At 41.3% G+C, this 21,260-nt stretch overlaps 1 protein-coding gene across 5 annotated transcripts in view; it reads left to right on the top strand.

The window, feature by feature from the left end:
- The window catches only part of UNC13D (unc-13 homolog D), an 876,342-nt gene that overhangs the window by 213,368 nt on the left and 641,714 nt on the right, over positions 1-21,260 (top strand). For 4 of the 5 annotated variants that reach the window (XM_069200183.1, XM_069200185.1, XM_069200184.1 and 1 more), the window contains exons 2-4: positions 11,357-11,398; positions 13,417-13,509; positions 15,895-16,002. In XM_069200183.1, the coding sequence (XP_069056284.1) occupies positions 11,357-11,398; positions 13,417-13,509; positions 15,895-16,002 (243 nt within the window). Of the gene's footprint in view, positions 1-8,318; positions 8,483-11,356; positions 11,399-13,416; positions 13,510-15,894; positions 16,003-21,260 lie in introns of those variants that run through there. The other variant, XM_069200186.1, reaches the window with a different exon arrangement.

The raw sequence follows: 21,260 nt of genomic DNA, 5'->3' as shown, positions 1-21,260 counted from the left end.
CAATGGATGTACTTTTATACAACAGACTATGCTAAACTATTAATGAGATAGTCCCAACACCACCAGACGAACCTACTGAATGGAAACTACTTTCGAATATATTTTCTAATCCTACACCAACTAAGCTAGTCACCAGTATGTTAAATACTGTATTAAAAATGTTAAAAGCTGATGACAATTATGCAATAGATTAATGAAATAAAGACATTATGGAATAGATTTATGGAATAGAGACATTCAACAAGAGATCACAGATCCAGTGGTCATACTGCTCCCACTGGCTAAAGACATTTCTGCTAAAGGGACACATAGACTAATATGTTGTCACTTCATAGAATCTAATATACACCAGTTACTTTGGTGAAATTTAGCCTGGAAGCCAATTGAGCATGGAGACTTGGATGTACCCCTCATGCAGACTTTATACATCTAGCATTGGAATCCCCCTCTGTTTTTGAGTAGTGGTTGAAGATACACCACAAAATAGAAGAAATTTTAATTTTAGACTTGAATTGACCCCATTCTTTGTTCTTTATAACAAAGAAAACCCAAAATCCTACAGAAAGTACACCAAGGTATCTCATTTATTGGCAAAGTGTAAAGTTACTATGACCGGGAGACAAGGCAGATTGGTGCCTACAGTTAAAGATTAGCTCAAAGATCTATTACAGTATAATGATAATTCAGAAGTATACACAACTCTTCTATTAAGTACGTCAAGATCCAGAGATACCTGCAATCCACCAAAACAGTGCCTTGCTGACCAGGAGCAGACCTCTGAGGACATTCAATATCTATAATTATTGCAGTTTACCCTACAGGAGATCCTAGCAACATGTGTCAACACAATTCATTCTGCTAAGTGATATACTTTCTGTTATTGGGGTGCTTGCCTCCCATATGCAAATGCTGTGGGGATGTGCTATATATGTTCTGTTGATGTTTATCTTACTGTAATGCTGTTTGCTCTTGTGTTTGAGGTGAATGTCTGAAAAGAAAATTACAAAAGTTATCTATTTGCTTTAGGTGAATCCTGACCAGCATGGGGAGTGGTTGGGGTTTGAGGTTGATCTGGTAAGCAAATCTGACTCTACTGGAGAAGAAGTCTACTTAGTGTGGAAGGTCTTCTAAGTTGTGATAATGTTTTCAGGCCAGTAGCCATCCTTAAGAGATACACGGCTCTTTGCCTAGGATTTGAGGACATAATGGCATTGGTTAGACAAGGCCCAGCTTCACCCATCTGGCATTGGATTACTTGAAGTTCAGGTTTTAGTATTTCTTCCTGGTAGAGATTTTAAATTTGGAGAGCTGACTAGCTGCCTTTAACTTTGCTATATTATAAAGGTGGAATGGTATCCAATATTGGAGTGAGGATTTTAGTCGTACAAAATAGAAAAGGCAGAGTGAAGTTGGGCTTTTTAAGGTTTCTGCTCAGTGTTCCAGATGCAGTTGGTTCCTCAGGGTGCTCAAGGAACTAGGCTGCACTATCACATGTCACTTGTGTCAATGGGTAAATAGGTAGTTTGCTGGCTGAGTGTGTCTACTCCTGCTGCTAATGAAAGGAAGTCAAGCTTATTCTGAAATATTTCTGTTGTTAATGTAACCTATCCTTCACCCAATGCAGCGTCTTTACTAAGCATACCTCTCTGTTTACTGCTCCATTTTTTGCAGTGTTAATCCAGATCGTGATCCTTGCTCAGACTTATCGACTTCTATCACCTTTGCTTCCTTCTGCCTGGTTCAGATTTTCCTTTTCTTGATTGGTCTTGAGCATGTCTTTTACACTGAATCTCGATATTGGTGTACCCTGAATATCTTGCTTCCTATTAGTTCCTTATTCGTACTTGTCCACATCAGTCATCCCTCTCAAACCTGTCTGTTGTGCCGAAAGATTTCAATTGAGTGTTGTCATACTCCTTGAGTGATTCACTAGCTCACTTCACTGTAAAGCTCAGTCTGGATGGAGAACAGGAAGGCAGAGGGGTACTCCATGTTAAGTTATGATACGGACACTTATGCAACACTTTTAGCAGTGAAGCACAATTTCACCTGTGTTCCCTTTTATGCATATTTGGAGGAACTATTGTTTGATAGTGTATTGTGTCTTTTTGGTGTTTGCTTCTGCGTGATTAGTAGAGAATTTATTCTGTTTATTTCCAAACAAGTCATGTAAGTCAGTGTGAAAGTAAAATCAGTTGATCTAAAAAGATCTTTGTAGCGTTTTATTTGCAGGAGTGGATATTGTGTGCATAAGGGTGTGTTATGTTTATGCTAGTTACTGGTCTAAGGTGTATGCAGGTAAGATGCATAACAAGACCCTTAATTTGGCAGCATTTGTCTAGTTGTAAGCCTTCGGAGTCCATTTGTGTACATGATGTTGATGGGATGGTTCTGTCTAGTGTGTGCTGTGTGAACAGGAACATTGGTAGACTATAGAAAAACAATGAAAGTCCAAATAAGGGTTATCAAAGATGTGTTGAATTCAAGTGGTAGGGACACACTAGGATGTATTACTTTTGGAATTATGTATTGGTTTTAGGATATGGGAGCAGTAAGAGAAAATGTATTTATTCTCTAAAGTCAGAGTTGATTTATACATTTTTGTGATGTTGGCCGATGCCTCATAATTAGATAGTAGGTGAGTGCCTTGTAGTTAATAAGTACCTAGTTTAGAAAATGCATTATATGATTTTAAAATAATACTATTTAGTATGGTCACAGTATTTAGTTGAGCAAATATCATTCACATTGGTCACTGTGGTGTAGTAAGTATGTTAAGCTGTTATCATGAAAATACTTAGTTTGTAGGCACATTATTTAGTGCGGACCAGGTAGGCTGGTGGGGCCACGTTATGCGCTTAAGATTATTCCTGTATATTTACACTAAGTAGGACTACTTACTACCTTCTATATTAATTATGTTGAATACTTTGTAGAATGGCTACTGAAGGTGGGTTTGGGTCACTGGTAAGCAAGCACCATTCTTTTGGTTTATTCATGTGTATTAGGACTAGGAGTATGAGTAATATCTGGTTTACTAATGACATTACATCTCTTGTAATATACATATTTAATATAGACAGTCAAAGATTGCAGGTGGAAAAATCATAGTTTTTATTAACATAGGCTTATTGATTTCCTGTAGATTTCTAGCCAAAATGACTAAAATAGGAAGTCAGGGCCAAAATTTATAAAAATAATAAAGTGTCCTCAGATAAAAAAAATACAAACCAAAACGAAATTGGATTATTATTTGGGATAGGTGACCTACTACCCACCTCAAAGAAAAATCACAAGCTTTGTAAGAGTGAACCCTGAAATACACTAAATTACCCAGAGCTCAGCCCCCCTGAAAGCTGTGGCACAGAGCATTTGGGCTTAACTTAGGGAATTGTGTAAAGTATTTATGCAGTACGAAAACAGCAGTACTGTCATAATGTAAAACAGAAACCCCAAATTGAATTAGAAGAAAAACATAGTAAAAGCTACTAAACAAAATGCTAAAAATTCAATATGAATATGAATATGAATGAGATATGAATTTTTAAAGTTTTAAGTAGCGATAGTGCTAAAAAGCACAAAGCACCAATGATAGTCAATAATTTGAGGCTGACTGTGATGGAGCATGGGTCACATACACCAACCAAGTTCGTTCTGGTTAAACATTTTATCTTCTGACTTAAAGGACTAAAGGGGTCATTATGACCCCAGCGGATGGCATTAATATGAAGGGAAGTATTGCCAACATGCTGGTGGTACTTATCTCAATATTAAGACATTGGCGGTTTGGCTAAAGCCAAACCGCCAGTATACCACACCGCCCGCCACGGTGGTAACGACCGCTGGGCTGGAGACTTCAGTCTCCAGCCCAGTGGCCGTCACTTGCCGGCCTGCAGGATTATGACCCCGCCTACCACCATGGTTTTCGCGGCAACCTTACTGCCACGAAAACCATGGCGGTAGGCACTATCAGTGACAGGGAATCCCTTCCATGTCACTGATAGGGGTCTTTCCCACACCCCTTCCCCTCCCCAGATTCCCCCCACTCCCTCTTCCTTTTCAGACCCCACCACGACATCCACACACCTTCATTCACACACGAACACACACATACACACACTCATACCCACATTCATCCACGCATGCATACATCCATTCACACACACTGACATACATTCAAGCACACACGCATTCACACAACATACACGCACTCACATCCATACATGCACACACAGACAACACGCATCACACACCTACATACACGCATGCACAGACATACACCCCCACACACACACAACACCCTCCCACCCCCTCCCCTGTCGGAGCACCCGGCTTACCTGATGTCAATGGGTCCTCCGGCAGCTGAACACCGCCAGGCCATATCATGGGTCATGATACAGTCTGCGGCGGTCTACTGGCGTGGCGCTGCTGCTGGCAGCAGTGCCACCTTACCGCCATCCACCGGCATGGCCACAGCCAGATTTCTGCCATCTTTCTGGTGGAAATCCGGCTCTGGTCAAAATCCAGCTGATGGCTGGTAGCCGCGGCAACGGTCTTTTGGCAGCCGTCGCCTCAGCGGTAGGCGGTTTTTACCACTGGGGTTGTAATGTTCCCCTAAGTCCAAATTCACCACAAGAGTACACTTCTAAAGCACCTAGGCCCTCAGGAAAGGCGAATAGAGACTCACAGGGTGTTTGGCAGAGGCAAACAGCAGAGTTCAGTCCATTTTTCAGTTTCCACTGGGCAGCTGGGTACTTCCAGGAAAAGGCCTCTTGTAGCTTTTGTTTCCTATATCTTGAACAGGAGATCAGGCTTCTGACCTTTTGGAGTCCATGTCTTTGTCCTTTTGGAAAAGGAGCAGGTCAAGTCCTTCCTTCAGGGCACCTCTCAAGTCATAGACAGCATGTTCCCAGTCCTCCTCTGTTCTTCCTCGGGACCAGAAGTGTTCTGAAGTGGGTGCCTGGAGATGCCATATTTCTGCCTGGCATGAGCTAGGTGGGGGGAATGACACTTGAGCACACCCCAACCAATGGGGCGGAAAGGTCCAGCTGCCAACCTTACTCACTTTGGGCATGGCAGTAGTCTTTGGCCACAGTAAATATGTACTCTGAAAGCTGTGTGTGTGTGTGTGTGTACAGAGAATACCTTGGTATCCTACTGTCCACCCACATCTAACACTAAAATGCAGTTTGAGATAGCCATTGTACCCTCTAATAAAACCAGAGCCATACGTCTTTTAGGACAAAAACAGGGTTTTCCAGTAACCAGACTGTAGATACACAGGAATTGTCTTGCCATCCCATTTACTTCCTTTCAGGTGCACCCAAAGTGGCATATGTAAAACCCAGAGACAGAAGTCTGGTAGGGCAAAAGCAGGATTTTTCAGCAACCAGAAAATATATACAAGAATTATCTTGGCATCCTCTTGTCTTCCTGTCAACTCTGATCCAAGTGTGATAAGTAAACCACATCAGACCTGTCAAGTAAGATCCGACACTAATCAGGATTTGAGACTGTCATGTCAAAAAGGATGCCCAAATCCCTCATAGTAGTTATTCTGTGACGTTCAGAACAGTCATCTGTGTCTGTTCATGTTGACCTGTCAATCACAGTAACCTGTCATGTAGGTCCTGGTAGGAATTTTACACCTTTTGAAATGCTAATCACCGGCTGGGAATAGTTAGAGAGCAATACAAAATATTCTCCAGGAATATAGGATAGAGAAATGGTAACTTTCTAAAAGTTACATTTCTTAATTTTTATAAACATCTGACTTCACCATTGAAATAAATGTTTAATAACTATAAAAATAGTTGTTTAATTATTTTCTAACTAGGCCCATGTCCGAGATATAGCATTAGAATTTTAATCTGTGCTCTTGTTTACTACAAAGGACAGGTAGGTCTTTCACAGTGACAGTAGCGTTTGGGTGCTAGTCATGGTAAGGACATGTTAGAATTAAATTTCTACATGTCCTCACTTTAAATACCATGCTTCCTTCCTTGTGGGCTACAAGTATACAAAGTGGTGACTTATTAATAGCTAAAATTGTGTTTTTGTCCTGCAAAGGGGTTTAGTTTGACAGGGTGAATTGCACTTTGTAGAATGCTGCAGTCGGGCTACACAAAGTGGGTCTGAAGCTACGCATGCACTGTAGTGAATTGTACAACAGATGATGCAGTCCAGTGATGCATTTCATTTCCAAGACCTGGGTGCACTTTCCTTCTATACTAGGGACGTATAGGCACGTTAAATACACCAATTAAAATGTGCTACTTCTACCATGTTTAAAGGGGGAGTACAGTCACTTTACTACTGGTTAACAGGGGTAAAGTGCTCAGGGCACTAACACCAGAAAACATATAGGGTCTAGCAAAAGGCAAAATACCTTGGGTAGCCATTCAGAAGAATCTAATTTTCTACATAAAAGTATTGGTATTTTCCACTACAGTTAATTGTAATGTTGTTTAGTAGCAAACCTATGATTACCTGTTGACTGTGCATGTTCTCGTGTGTACCCACACAGAGGATAGGGTACTTAAAAGTCCACTGAAATGGCTAAAGTAACCCTGATTGTAAGCCTGAATTATTTGACCAATAAGTACCAGATTTCACAATTGTAAGCATATATGCTAAACCAAAAAATATGCAACTTGGTGAAGTTTACTCCCAACATTTCCTTCTTCCGTCTTCCCATCTGACAGATCATTAGATGCATGCCATATTGCTTGGTCTTGCTGTCCTTCTCACAGCAGTATTTATCTGTCACTCCTAATTTAGGATGGCAGCCTTTAAGACCTTCAAGCTTATTTTCATGGATCAGCCTTCTGAATGTTTTATTTGTTTTAAGTCTGACCTGAAAGACACTACCTTCAAGAGCACTGGGAGGAAGGTCTCGGATGTGGACCAGGAAGAGGGTTCTTAGCCAAGACGAGGGGATAGGAACACATAGGCTAGGGACTATGCACCTATATTCCTGGGTGTGGTGGGAAGTGATCTTTCATTGTAATGGGGGCAAAGAATGTGGGCAACTAATAGGTCTTTCAAACCAGTGAGGTCCGTTGTGATGTGCATTGATGTTCTGAGCTTACCAACAGGAAACAAAAATAGATTGGTTAATGTTTTGTTAAGAAATGTGCATTGCTGTAACCTCATAGATAGTGAACACTGTTCGCTGCATACCGGTTTCATTGATTCCATGTTCATGTATTATTGTATGGATTGTCTACAACGATTCAAAGCTGAAGTGAGCCCCAGACTGGCTTTGTGAAGTATTTTGCTTGTTGCTGTGTGCAGATAATAACTAAATATGAATTTGTGTTAGTTTCATGGAGTCTTGGGTATGTCATTCTACTTAGCAAATGCAACTTTCTTTTTCTGTGCATGTCATGACACTTTCTAGAGCACATTTGCCAAAAAATGACTCCCCCTATTTTTACAATATTCGGTCAGCCTATTTCTATGTAAGTTATTTTTATATGTTAAATTGACATCAGCAGCTTTGAGAAACATCCTCTTCTTGGTTCTGTGAAGCCCTCAATATTGAAAAGTTGACAAACCACTGATTAATACAAATTTGGTATACGTATGAACTCCTGAATCAAGGTACACCAACCTTTGCATGTGTAAGCATTTGTTGTCTACTGACATTTATGCACAATTTGATGAACTGTACTCCATCACTTCTCAGATAATGTGATAAAAAAGATGTTGGATACCCTCTGAAAGGTGCAATGTAACCCTACTGCACCACTTCAAAATGTACTCATGTTCCCATAAAGATCACTTAATAGAGGATATTACGTTTGCAAAAGCTCAAAGGTCTAAAAAGCATCACTTAGAGTGTCTTTACAATATTATTTCTCTTTGTTTACTGCAGAAGCACATAGATGATGCCTGCATGTGGTGGGTTGGTGCCTTGAACCTTGAAGAAAATTAAAGGTGTTCTAGTATTTTAACTGATACATATCCGACTTTTGAGATTTTATGATAGTCATCATCATCAGAATATCTTTATGTGGCCGAAGCTGTGAAGGCAAGACTACAACATAAAAATACAATAAAAACACATTTCAGCAAAACCATACATTCCATCAGCAGAAAGTAAAGTGCTCATGTGCGGGATCAAAGTGCATGTGTATCACCAGTTGTTAAAGTAGATATTGTTTCCTAATTTTAAAAGCCACTCCTATAAAACTTAACAAAGCATAACAAATATCTGGCAAACCTAGACACTGCAAAAGCAGAATCCCATCCTTATAGTGTCTCAAATTTGTCTTTCGCAGTATAGGGGCCAAAAAGCAAAGCCTTGGGCTGAAACCAAGATGGAAAACAAAATAAAGTGACTAGTACTTTGCATGGAAACATTGTCACAACAACAAGGGAGAAGATCTTGCTGCCAAGCTCCTGGCACAGGCAAGGCAAATTTAAACCTAAAAAGTGTAATGTAATAACGCTGCGCTGGATTTATAATCCATTCCAGGTAAGGCTCCATGTTCCTTGTGTTTGACACTGAACAATATTTAACTATCAGTTCCTTGGCCTGAGCCTACTCTAGACGTAAATTCTTGTAAAAGTCCAGGTAACATTGTTTGACCAGTTCTCTGTGTTCCGCCATATTATAACAGGGTTTTTGTATAGTTCAGAAAGCCTGATGGACTCAAAGGTTTCACTCGAGTATGAGAGCCAGGGAATCTGGTCTGCCCTGTCTAGGGACAATCAGTAATTCAAGTTTTGACAAGGCTAGCCTCCAGGTTTCCACAACATTTGACCCACAATAGCAGAGGTGTGAGGCCAGTCGAGTCCTCCAGATTAGACAATCCCAGTTCCTCTTGACATATGAGTGTAGCTGTGCCCCCTGGAACTGACAATCTACGCATGAAGCAGTTTTCTGCACTTTGGAGGGCTCCCACCTTGCAATGTTCCTATGACCCAGTGCCGTATCCCCCCACCAAAATGCATTTACTCTTGTATAAATTCTGAATTTCTTTGATTGGCTATGTGCAAATCTGAATATTGACTCAATGTTTCTATTAAAGTGCTGCTTTCTAGAGGTAAGTAAAGCAGTCCAGTTAAATCATGTACTAAAAATAGTACCTAAGCTGTTCAATGATTTTACTTGTGATATAAATAATCCCCCATAACAAAACGCCTGGACGTCGCACTTTGGCCACCTCAGGTCATTATATGTTTTTGAGAAATTGACCTGCAGGTCCCGGTCATTTGCATAGGTTAAAAATAAATCTAAAAGTGTTTGTAGGTCATTTGCTGTGCGGGCAACGAGCACTGCATCGTCAACGTATAACAAAATAGGTATACATTTGTGTCCCATAGGTGGCATATACTTTCCGTTTTCAACTAGGTGTTTATAGATCCATTAATGTAAAGCAGGAAAAGGAAAGGAGCAAGGATGTACTCTTGCCTAACACCCTGGGTAGAGCTAATGTGAGGGAAGCATTCGCCTGACTGGTCATAATGCAAACTTTCTGATGTAAGTGCCTGATAAGGGTGAGAAGTTATTTCTCGACACCCATCCTGCTCATCATGCCCCATAGCTTGGAGCGTTTCACTAGGTCAAAGGCACTTAATAAGTCAATAAAGGCCAGATATAGCAAGCCCCTTTTGACCTTGATGTATTTCCCAGCAATAAGGTAGAGAATTAGGCACTGTTTGACGGTACCAATATCAGCTCTAAAGCCGTATTGGATTTTATTTTCCCCCACCCAATCTTCCAAACGGGAGAATAACACTTGTCCCTCGTTTTATAATCTTATTTTAGTATGTTTATTGAATGTGTACAAATGATGTATCTGAATTTTTTAATTGAGAATTGCTACAATCCCCTAAAAGTTAAATACGTACATCTTACAGGTTCTAATTTAGCGGAAGCTTGTCAAATTGATCAGAATATGATATTTCCTTCAATAGGCTGTGCATTGGAGCAGGATGATGTAATGCATGCCAAATTTTACAAGGATCTATTAAGCCTTTTTTGCAAAACACAAAAGCAATTATGTGGGAAAAAGCAAACTTTTGGAGACCCTTCTTTAACCCACCGTCCCCCCCAGCTTGATTAATAATCACTAAACAAACGGAAATTGTGCTACACAGGTTCTGATGTACTGAAAAATAGCAATGGAAGTGTTTATTTACACCTTCATTTTCTATCATTCTTTATAGGATTCTTTCTTGGATTGACTTTGGCAATGCTGTACTGGTAGGAATCCTGCTGACTGCCTTAAAGCCCCTGCATTCTGTCCTCTGTGGTTCAACAATACTTGTGTCTTCTAAAGAATATTTTGATTACATTACTCCTTTCCTGGAAGAATTGCGCTGGTTACCTTTTGAAGACAAAATAGATGTCAATTGGGATGTCTGGCCTATAAGGGTATGAACTTCAACTCCCCATCCAACCTCGCTTCCTCTCCCGTGCAGTCAGAATGCCCCAAAGAATCAAGGAGTAAGACTTATTTAGTACGTAAACCTCCCATCTTCCAAAAAAAGTCATGCATAGCATCTAGCTTTCTTAGAAACTTCTTCACTTCTGTAGAACTCACTTCCAGTGGACTTAAGTGAAGCCCACCCTGATGTATTTTTGCCAACATTTGAAAGCCCATCTCTGTAGATTATATCTGAATAATTATTCTGCTCGTCCTTCCCGCTCCTCCGCTAAATTCCTACTATTAAAGCTTGTCTGTAATTTCTAAATGTCTATTACTTTGTTTCTTTATTCCTTTTATAAGAGGGTGAATTTTGCAGTCATTTGGAAACCCACCTGTTAGGATTTTTTTTCACGCTATTTAATCCATTATTTTACACATGTTCATCTTTCCCCTCCTTCTCTTTGGAGCCATAGCTATTCTATGCGGAAAGCCTGTTACTATGATTTTGTTTGTTGTTCAAAATATGCTCTGTGCAAACAATGCTCATTGTTATTCCATGTGAAGTGCTCTCATACAGATTAATGATCTGCACTGTATTAGAACGTTAAATAAATAAATAACTACAGAACAGACTGATTCTTCTGTTGTGATATATGTTGATGAAAATAAACACATTGTTTATATTTTATGGTCCCTTCGATCTCTTGCAGTATAATTTCATTATGGACATGTTTTGAGTATTCCATGTTCCAACTCAGTGCACCTAGTGCTGGGCCTCATTTGCTGGAGTCCCCATGTTACGCAGCAAATAATTCTTGTAAATCATGGTGCAGGTTCACCTACAATTAAAATTTTAGGCCATTAAAAACTAACTTGGAAGTGGAATCTGGGATGCAATCATATCTCTGAAGTACTGATGCACTGTAGAATTATAATAGAATTTATTCCAAATGTGTTTCCTTTGTTTCCTTTAGATGGAAGGCAGCTTGGCAGGTTCCCGGTTAACTAGGACCAAGGTAGGAGACTATGTAATTTTTTTACATGGCATTAAAACATGAAACATGCAAAGCCAGGAAACTCCATTTCCTATCCCTGCTTCTCCAAATACAGTGGTCAAAATGTTTGAACTTCAGAGGTGGGAAAATAATAAAGTAAATATTTTGTGCCCTAAGTGGTCAAATGGTTGTTTCTTACATTCCTGTTAAGGAACAGTTCCATATGTTATGTATCATAATGCTGTGAACTCTGTAAGGATGTTTTTATGTGTGTGTTTACTTGCTCTGCTTAGTTCCCTTTTATCCCAGGCATATCCATTAAATGCAAATGGCACAAAGTGGTGGAGGTAAATGAACAATGATATTATGCAAAGCTGGGTCTTTTGGCCAGAGCGAGATGTGAGGAAGTGAAATGGAGGTCAAGGGATGGAAAATCCCAAAGCTGAGGTGCTTTCAGGATAGAGAAATGACAATGAGATCTTAGTGAAGGATAAGAAAGTTTCTGAAACAAAGAATGAGGTTCTAGAGAGGCAAGGTCATGAACGAGGGCAGGCAAAGGGAGCAAAAATAAACACTAGCAAGCAAGATGGAGAGACACAGTTAAGAGAAAGAGGACTGAGCAGTGATGGAAACATAGTCATTTTATAACATGCAATTAATTAAGATAGAGGGAGTGTGATGCCATCCGGGATTTAACAGGCAGAAGATGAGCACTCTTTTTTTAAATCGTCTGAACTAACCATGATTCCACTGTCCAATTGCCCACTACTTCATTCTTGCCTGTCTTCACCTTCTGTTTTACTTCTGCCCTTTTTTCTTATCTTATACCCTTTGCTCCTTTCTACCCAAGGCGTCTCACTTGACATTTTCCATTCAGTGCTCTCCTGCTTATTATTCTGCCTGCCTCAGTCTTCCTCTAGACCTCTTCATATCGTCCCTGGAAACCTTTCTCTCATCCTCCAGCCTCATCATCTCTCCCGATCCTTATATCCTACTTTACTCTAATTCCACCTTTACAAGTAAACCATTAGCACCTTTCTACTTGAGGCCTCCCACCTCAAGTTCCTTCTTAACCATCTTTCTTATAATTTTCCATTGTTCCTAGTCTCATAAATCTTCTGCCTCCTTCCTTTCCCCCCCTCTCAATCCCCTGCAACATCAACATGCTGCATTCTTTATACACTGTTCCCTTTCCTCTATGAGTCATTTTGTGATTGGTTTGAACCATTGTCCTTATCTTTTTCCACTGGTTTGAACAGTTATCATTATCTTTTTCACCCTATGCCTTCATTAGTTACTTGCCAGTTTTATGTATGGTGTTAAATCAGCTCCCCTGTTATTCTCTTGTACAGTGCACTGACACCTACTTGGTTAAGCTGAACTTTATAAAAATTAGAAATAAATGTATACATGATCAAAAAGGCATCTTGGAGGAGTTGGTCTTCAGAGAGAATTGTAAGAGTGGTTTGAGAATTGGCACCTTGAAAATGTGAGAAGTTCTGTGAAATATGATGTCTGTTACTGTTGATGTTATCTGTGCATCTATGCATCTTGTGGCTCATAGTCCATAACCCGATGACCGAGAGCTAGAGCTGGGCACACTCACATTTTGGAAGAGTGCACTTGCCCATTTCATTGGCTTCCTTTCTGATGCTAAGCATTAAAAGAATCAGAAATAATAGAGTTGTTTCATGGTTGTCCTCCTCTCAAGTCTCTGTTAGCTGCACTTACTTTACACTGTGTATGAAAGAAGGTAGTGGCTGTTCATCCTTCTCATTACTGTGTTGACAGTGTTTGTTCCAATTTCTTTCTGAATAAGAGGCATGTAACCTCTGAATGCCGTGTTCTGCTGAAGAACCACACAAGGCATGTCCCAAGCTGAGATATGAATGTTAGGACTGCAATGTGTGGGAGGAGCACATCTTGTAATGATTAAATCAATGGACTGTAGAGTTCTTTCATAAGACTATTGAGTGAGAAGGAAAGGGTATTGGAAACAGTTAATATAACAAATAAACCCTGTCATTTCCCCCATACAGGCTCAATACAGACGGGGGCCCACTGTGCGTATAGCCCAAGAGAAGAATGCCAAAGACCCCATCCCGGAGCCAGAGTTGCCATCTTCAACTCAGGTGAGACTTGTTAAGCATAGCTCAGTCCATCTCCTAAATGTGATATGTTAGGCTGTTCCTGAGGTTAATTAGTGGAACAACTCTAATAGTCTGGGTTGGCACCTACATGGTTGAACCCTTGTGCAATTCCTCTGGATGCTCTTTTAAACTTTTAAAGTCTATTGGAAGACCCCCAGAGGATTCCATGGGGGCTGTTCTGAGAAGCAGCATGCATGGGTTTTTGAAGATTGTATGAATGACTCTTATGATATTCTGTGTGCTGAATGTATTTTGTGGGGGAATCATCCTAATATCTGGTGGGAGGAGTTCCGTATATTGGGTAAATATACAGAATTTCTTTAAACATTTGCATCTTTGGGACAAGGAGAAATGCGACCATTGAAGAGTATTATTTTTTTTGGCACGATAGCTGGCAGTTTCGAAAAATAAGGCTTTATGCTTGATGTGGGTTAGTTTAAAGATCTTTCTCACTTTCATGGCAGGCCATCTTCAGAGTACAGAATACATGCAGTGTGATTGAACGTTTTAGAGCCTGTGGCAGGCTTGGGTGGGTGACTTGGTGGGAGTTAGGTGCATTTGGGGAATGTTATGAGTTGATGGTTTCCACATCCCAGGCAGTATAAGAGATTGACTTGTTTGCTTGAAATCTTGGTCCTGGATAAAATATTTGATTTCACAGGGGGGTCTAATTTGAAAGAATGCTCCTTTTGCTGTTGATTTGAAATATCCTTGAAGGTTAATGGTCATGGTTGCACCATGATTTGTATTCAATGTCTAAATTGAAATATGGCAGTTAGGAGATTCCATAGTAGTCTTTCCTGCGTTTATATATAAAGGACTCCCTGCAGACTAGATAGGGATAGGGGTTTTTCTGGGGTTTTGTAAGAAGGACTCTTGGGAGAATCGCTGGGTGGGGCAGTTGTGAAGTTTTGCTTGAGGACACTTGGGAGACTCCATGGTCATGACTGTCTTCTGAAATTGTGTACAGCTGTCACTTAGACTACTGTATGTAGGGCTTATGAGGTTCTGTATTTGAGATACTTAGGAAACGCCGTGGAGTAGAGGAGTGTCAGTTCTCTTCTAAGGATGTGCAAGTTACACCCCATGGGATTTTATTTTGAGTTCTCTGAGGTCTTGCATGAGAGAATCCAGGAAATGGAAATTATGCTAACTTACCATAGGCACAAGAAAGTCCAGGAGATACTATGGCAATCTCTTTTCTGAATATGTACATGTGGAACTTCTGGGGATTCTATATGAGACTTCTCTTCCAAGTTTATGCACTTACGACTCAAGGGTATTATGCTGGGGAGTTCTCTTTGGACAATGAGCATGTAGGATTCTAAGGTGTTCCACGGGAGAGTTGCATTGTAAGGTTGAGCATGTGGAACTATTGCATGGGATCTATTGGGGATATTCTTCTCTGAAGATAGGGATGTGTGAGTTCATGGTATTCTGTGGGGATTCATTTCTGCAGTTCTGATGTTGTGCATATTGTAGTCCAGTCGATTCTTTGGGGTTGTTCTTTTCTGAAGATGTCCATATGGGACTCCTGGGAACTCTGTGGTGGAAGTTGTGCTGTAGGATTTGGCATGTGGTAGGCCAGGAGGTTCTGTGGAGGAATTATCTTCTGAGGGTGGTTATATGAGAGTCCAGGGGATTCTCTTCTCGCATTGTGCATGTGGTATTCCTGTGGATTTTATGTGGGAGGTTTCTTCTAAATTTGCATATGTGTGACTCCTGGGTACACCTTGGGAGGATTTAAGCTCTGGGAAGTGCATGTAGTGTTCTCCGGGTTCTGTTCTGCGTATAGAACTCAGAATACGGGATTGCATCATATTGTGTGTAGGAGTTCACATTTTGGTCATGCATGAGGGACTCAGAATTCTGCAGGGGAGTGCTCTTCTGTAATTATTCATGTGGAACTTTAGGTGAGTCTATGTGTGTTACTGTCTGAGGTTGTGTTTTTGGGGCGTCAAGAGGGATGATAAACATGAGACTCCAAGGGATTGTATGGAGGATTACCTTTCTGACGTTGTTCAAGGATTTTTGCAGAAGTGTTCTCTTTTGAGGTTTTACATATGGGACTCTAAAGAATTCTTTCGGGGAATGCTGTTTCGATGAGAGGCTTTTATGGGGGAGTCCTTTACAGAGAGGCGTGTTGAATTCCAGGGGAGTTTATAGGATAGTTCACTATTGAGGCTGTGCATGCAGGACTCTTGAAAAATCCCATGGTGTGTTGCACGATGCATTTCACAAATCCCAAATTTGGGCCACATGCTGTGTTTGTCATTGCCTACGATCTTGTATCCGTGCTTGTATATTCTCATACGTCCCTCACTGTATGCTGATTCGCCTCTTCTCTCTCTCTCACACGGTCTCCAGTCAAGTCTCTTGTATGAGGAGGTCCTTTACACTATCCTGCACCGACTGGGAAAACCAGAAGCTGAGCATGTGTCCGAGGCAGATGAGCTGTACGAATACGTGCAACAGGTGAGTACCGGGCTTGTTTTAGAGGCGGCATTGGCTCCTCTAAACGTGTGTGTGTGGGGGGGGGGGGGGGGGGGGTGGAAACATACGAAAAGATTCACTAATGTAGTTGAATGTTATTTTCCTGGAGTCGTCTCAACATGTCTTTTTTTAGAATCCCCGGTTGTATGGTACACTCCACACGTTTCAGGCTCTGTGATTCCTCTCTTTTTAAGTCTCCCCCTTTGGTTGTCCGCACTCTCCCCTTCTAAATGGATTTGTCATGGTGAACCCTGTTGATATTGGTGTTGAAAGCTTGCGCTCTGCAGTCTCGCGCGTTTTCCTTGAACCACTGCTAGTTTTCCACCTGAAGGTCGTTTTTTTGTGCGTGTGTGTATTTTTTTTTAATGGACTTAAAGCCTAATTACGACGTTGGCGGATGGGCTACTCCGTCACAAACGTGACAGATATCCCGCCCGCCACATTACAAGTTCCATTATATGCTATGGAACTTGTAAAACGGCGATTGGGATATCCGTCACATTTGTGACGGAGTAGCCCATCCGCCAAGGTCGTAATCAGGCCCTTTGTCATTTGGACATATGATGTATACAACCCCTCGGTGTGTGTGTATTTTTACGCCAATGCACGTGCTGTTAGCTTCTGAGGTGGCAGCCTTTGGCACTGCAGGGGTTCCTTAGCTCTAGAAATTTATTTTTTATTAACACCCTATTTAGGAAGATCTCACTCCCAGGGCCGGCCTACCTAGCCGGACTAAACTAGCCCTGGCAAAGAAAGTTCAAACCAGCCGCGCTTAGGTCATGGCAGCCCGCCCTGCCCTGAGAGCAGAAGGATGGCAAGTGCAGGCCTGCTCGCCGCATCTGAAGGAGGGTTCCAGAGCCTGCTAAACTTACATAGAATGCAGATAATACCTTTTGAATTGTACCATGGAGGCAGGCTTGAGAACATATTTAACAAAGCTGCCTTGGAGTAGAGGGAAAGGAAACATAGGCAAACGTGGGTACAGTCATTAACATTTATTAAGTTAAAAGTAACAAGTGCAGCTACATCGAAGAAGCACTCCATCAGGAGCTTACTCTTACCAACTCAGTCCACAGATAGCATTGGAGCCCTCGGGTAACTGTCACATAAGGAATGTACATGAAAGAAGCAGTAGTTCATAAAGGGCTAATTTAGGGCATCAACAGAATTCTGAAGGGCACATACATTTCCCTTGGGTCAACTGAGTGCCGTACCTGTTTTCCTTTTGCACGCATTTTGCCGACCACTTCCATTTGTGATAAGGGAGCCCTGGTCCTTGTTGCTTACTAGTAGGAAGCCCCTGCCCCCTCCTCTCCTAGTGATCAATTGACACTGCGTCATTCATCATGCGGTAGTTTCTTAAACTTCTTTTCCCGATGATGACCTTTTAATTACCTATAAAATGCCGGAACGTAATTTACATATAAGCATACCATTGTGTGAAGTGCAAATAATGTTGCTCCTTTCTTATTCCGTAGCTTCTGGTCATTTTTCTCTGTGTATACCCTGTGCTCACTTGCATGTCATTTGCTCCACCGTGTGATTATTTATGTGTACTGTGTATTTATTGATGAACAGCTGCATAACATGATATGATGATAAATGCATGAATGCAGAACTATCTGTTCGTGGCCTATATAAGTCCTTTAACATTAATCATCGTATTTTCACATATAACTAGTCTGTAGTTCATTATTGTCAGAATGTGGTACCGTTGTCTTTAAAAGTACATAAGGAATGTAGATATGGACCCCGGTGAAATCATAGGACCAGGCAGCACAGGACATCGCACCACACTGGCAAAGACACATGCAAATGCTGATCTGCTCAGGACACAGAGGAATCCCAGAACGAAAATTATGGGCTTATGTTAGAATCAAAGCCCACAGAGAATAGGCGCAAATCCTGGGGATCCAGTATTCGGTGGTAAATCGGTATCGCACGATCTCGATCCGTTCGATGCCCCAGTGGAAACGAACCTGCTGAATACTTAGTGTATGCTGTGCATAGACGCTTCGGTACGGTAGACAAGCCCCCCCATCACCACTTATCGATGCGAGGATGTGAATGTCTCGTCCCTTTGATTGAAGCCAGAAAAGCCTCCTCTGGTGATGCATCAGAAGAATTTTCTGGGTTTTTTGCCCCGCAAATCTCAAGCTGCAAGAGAAGAACTTCTTTTGCAGCTCCAGATAGTTTTTTTCAGTCTGTGTGAGGAGCACAACACAGCACGACTGAGTTGGTTATGGTTGCAAGCCAATGATTATGGTTATAGACCTGATATGTTTATTAGGAAATATCATGAAAAAGGCAAAATGCCTGACATATTTATAGTGAAAAGCACATGTTAAAGTCAAAAGGTAGATTTTTATTACTCTATATGGAAGCCTACAGAACAGTGGCCTAGCAAAAGTTGAGCCCTTACTTAGTGGGCTTTGGGGGCTATTGTTACGCCAGTGCTACAAAAAGGTATTTTATTACAAGGAATTTCACAGATTACCATATTAGGCAAGGGGCTTTGGTGTTGGTTACCCTCTCTCTGAAACCGTGAATATAAAAGATTTGCTCTCCGAGAATCCTTGATAGGCCCTTTTAAGAGAGATAGGGCCTCATTACGACCCTGGCAGCTGGCAGTAACACCGCCAACAGGCTGGCGGTGTTCCGACAGCTATTATCACCGTGGTGCAATAGACACGGCCATACCGCCTGCCCCTCCACTATACCGCCAGACTTCCACCTAGCGTTCATAATCCCCAGGGCAGCGGTGTAAGCACCGCTGCCCTGGGGATTATGAGTCCCCGATCGCCAGCCTGGCCACGGCGGTAAACACCGCCATGGAAAGGCTGGCGCTAAGGGGGGACTTGGGGTGCCCCTGGGGGCCCCTCCACTGCCCATGCACTTGGCATGGGCAATGCAGGGGCCCCCAGGCATAGTCCCATCGCGCATTTCACTGCCTGAATTTCGGGCAGTGAAATGCGCAACAGGTGCTACTGCACCCGCTGCACATCAGCATTGCCGCCGGCTCTTTTACGAGCCGGCAGCAATGTTGATGTGACTTTTTCGCTGGGCCAGCAGACGGTAACACTGGTACTGTCCGTTGGCCCAGCGGAGAAGTCCAAATAGGGAGCCAGAAATACCGCCGAATTTGTAATGAGGGCCACAGTCTTTTGGTTCGCCAGCTATAAGTCTGTATACTTTTCTAATTTTGTGACCGTTTGCCTGATGTGTGCCTTATGGATATGCTTATACTCAAAACATCAGGACTAAATTGGTTATGGTGACAAGCAGCTGTAGAAAAGTGTTATGCCTGATGCCATATGCCTGGTCTGCCTAATGTGCCAAGTTACGGCAAATACAATAGGCCTAGCTTAATTGTCAAATTTTATTTTTGAAGCAAGTAGTCCTTTAACAGTTGGTTGTTATCACATTGTGTTACAGGCTGTCGAAAGGTATTTGGTTACATGTAATTTCACAGATTACCATAGTAAGCAAGGGTTTTGCCTTTGTTCACGCACTCTGACAAACCCTAAGGGTTTTAACTGTGATTAGTCTTTTTAAGCCTCATTGAGAAAGGGCGTATATAGTTTTGCAAACTGTATTCTTCTGCATATTTGTAATGGTATAATTTTGTGCATGATGGTTGCCATGTTATGTGCCCTTGAAAAGGGCTATACTGGTTAACATGCAAAGTTTATTGGTTCATTGGGAAAATATATGCCAGATTCCATAGGATTACTCTGTTTATCATGCCGTATTGTGACACTGGCAGTAGGCCTCACTCATTTATTGTGAAAAGCATGTGTTAAAGGCAGTACACTTTTAAGGATGGATTGTTATTGCTCTGTGCTAAAGCCCGTAGGCAGGTATTTTATAACAGAGAATTTCACAGATTGCCATAGTATGCAAGGATTTTGATGTTGGTGACCCACTGGAGCAAAACACGAATGAAATGTACTATGATAGCCCTTCTTAGGCTGTTTTAGGAGAGCTAGCATTTTTTGCCACTTATAATTTTGAATACTTTTGTAATTTTAGCACTGTATGCCTGAAGGACGTCTTGTGGGAAAGCTTAAGCTCTGTACAGTAGGCCTGAGTTGGTTATGGTGACTAGAAGCTAGCAGCTATCAGTTCGATTTGTGTACAGGGAAAAATTATGCTAGATGCCATAGGTCTTGTCTAGTTATAATGCAAAGTTTTGACAAAATTACTAGGTCTGGCTTATTTATTGTGGAAAACATCTGTTGAATGAAATAGGCCTCTCAATAGTGGATTGTTATCACACATGGTACATGCTGTACAGAGGTATTTGGTTACATTTAATCTAATTATTATATAGGGCAAGAGTTTTGATATTGATTACAGACACTGAGGTAAATTTCACTGTGGCAATTCTCGTTGGGCCCTATTGAGAGGGATTGTATTTTATTTTGCCAACTGCAACTTTTACATATGTGTAATTTTATAACGGTAAGCCTGATGGTTGCCAACCTATGTGCACTTCAATAGGCTTGTGTTGGATATAGTGTCAAGCCAATGGTAAATGCTGTTGGCCTCATCGATTCACTAGGAAATGTTATTCCAGATTCCTTAGGTGTGATCGGTTTATAATTAAAGGTTATGACAAAGCAAGTAGACCTGATTTACTTACTGTGAAAAGCATGTGTTAAAGGCAGTAGGCTTTAAAGGGTGTATTTGTTTTACACTGTGCCAAAGCCTGTAGAAAGGTATTTTGTTACATGGAATCTCGCAGATTAGCATAATAGACAAGAGTTTTGGTGATGTTGAACCACCTAATCCTTATTAGGCTCTATTAGTAGGGATTGTATATTGTTTTGAACATTGTATTTGTAATTATGCATTTTTATCTGTATTATGTTGTACCTGCTGGCTTTCTTGTAGAAGACCTCTGGCCAACACAGTAGGTCTGAGTTGGTTATGGTGACGAGACATTGATAAAGGTTATAGGCCGGATTTGTTTAAAATGAAAAGTTACAATAAAGGCAGGAGGCCTGATATATTGATTGCGAAAAGCATATGTTAAAGTCAGTGTGCATTTAAGTGTGGACTAATAGTAAGTACTGTGAATTAAGTCCTACTGCTAGGTACTTTGTTATATGGAATCTCACAGATGACCATAGTAGGTGAGGGTTTTGGTTGTGGTTAACCCCTCTCACAAATTGCAGGGGTAGAAGATTTAACAATGAGAATACTTTTTAGGCCTTTGTAGGGTAGATAGTAATTTG

The sequence above is a fragment of the Pleurodeles waltl genome, chromosome 7, assembly GCF_031143425.1.
Source record: "Pleurodeles waltl isolate 20211129_DDA chromosome 7, aPleWal1.hap1.20221129, whole genome shotgun sequence".
NCBI lineage: Eukaryota > Metazoa > Chordata > Amphibia > Caudata > Salamandridae > Pleurodeles > Pleurodeles waltl.
The sequence above is the reverse complement of the archived record's forward strand: the minus strand, read 5'-3'. Positions and strand labels throughout refer to the sequence as shown.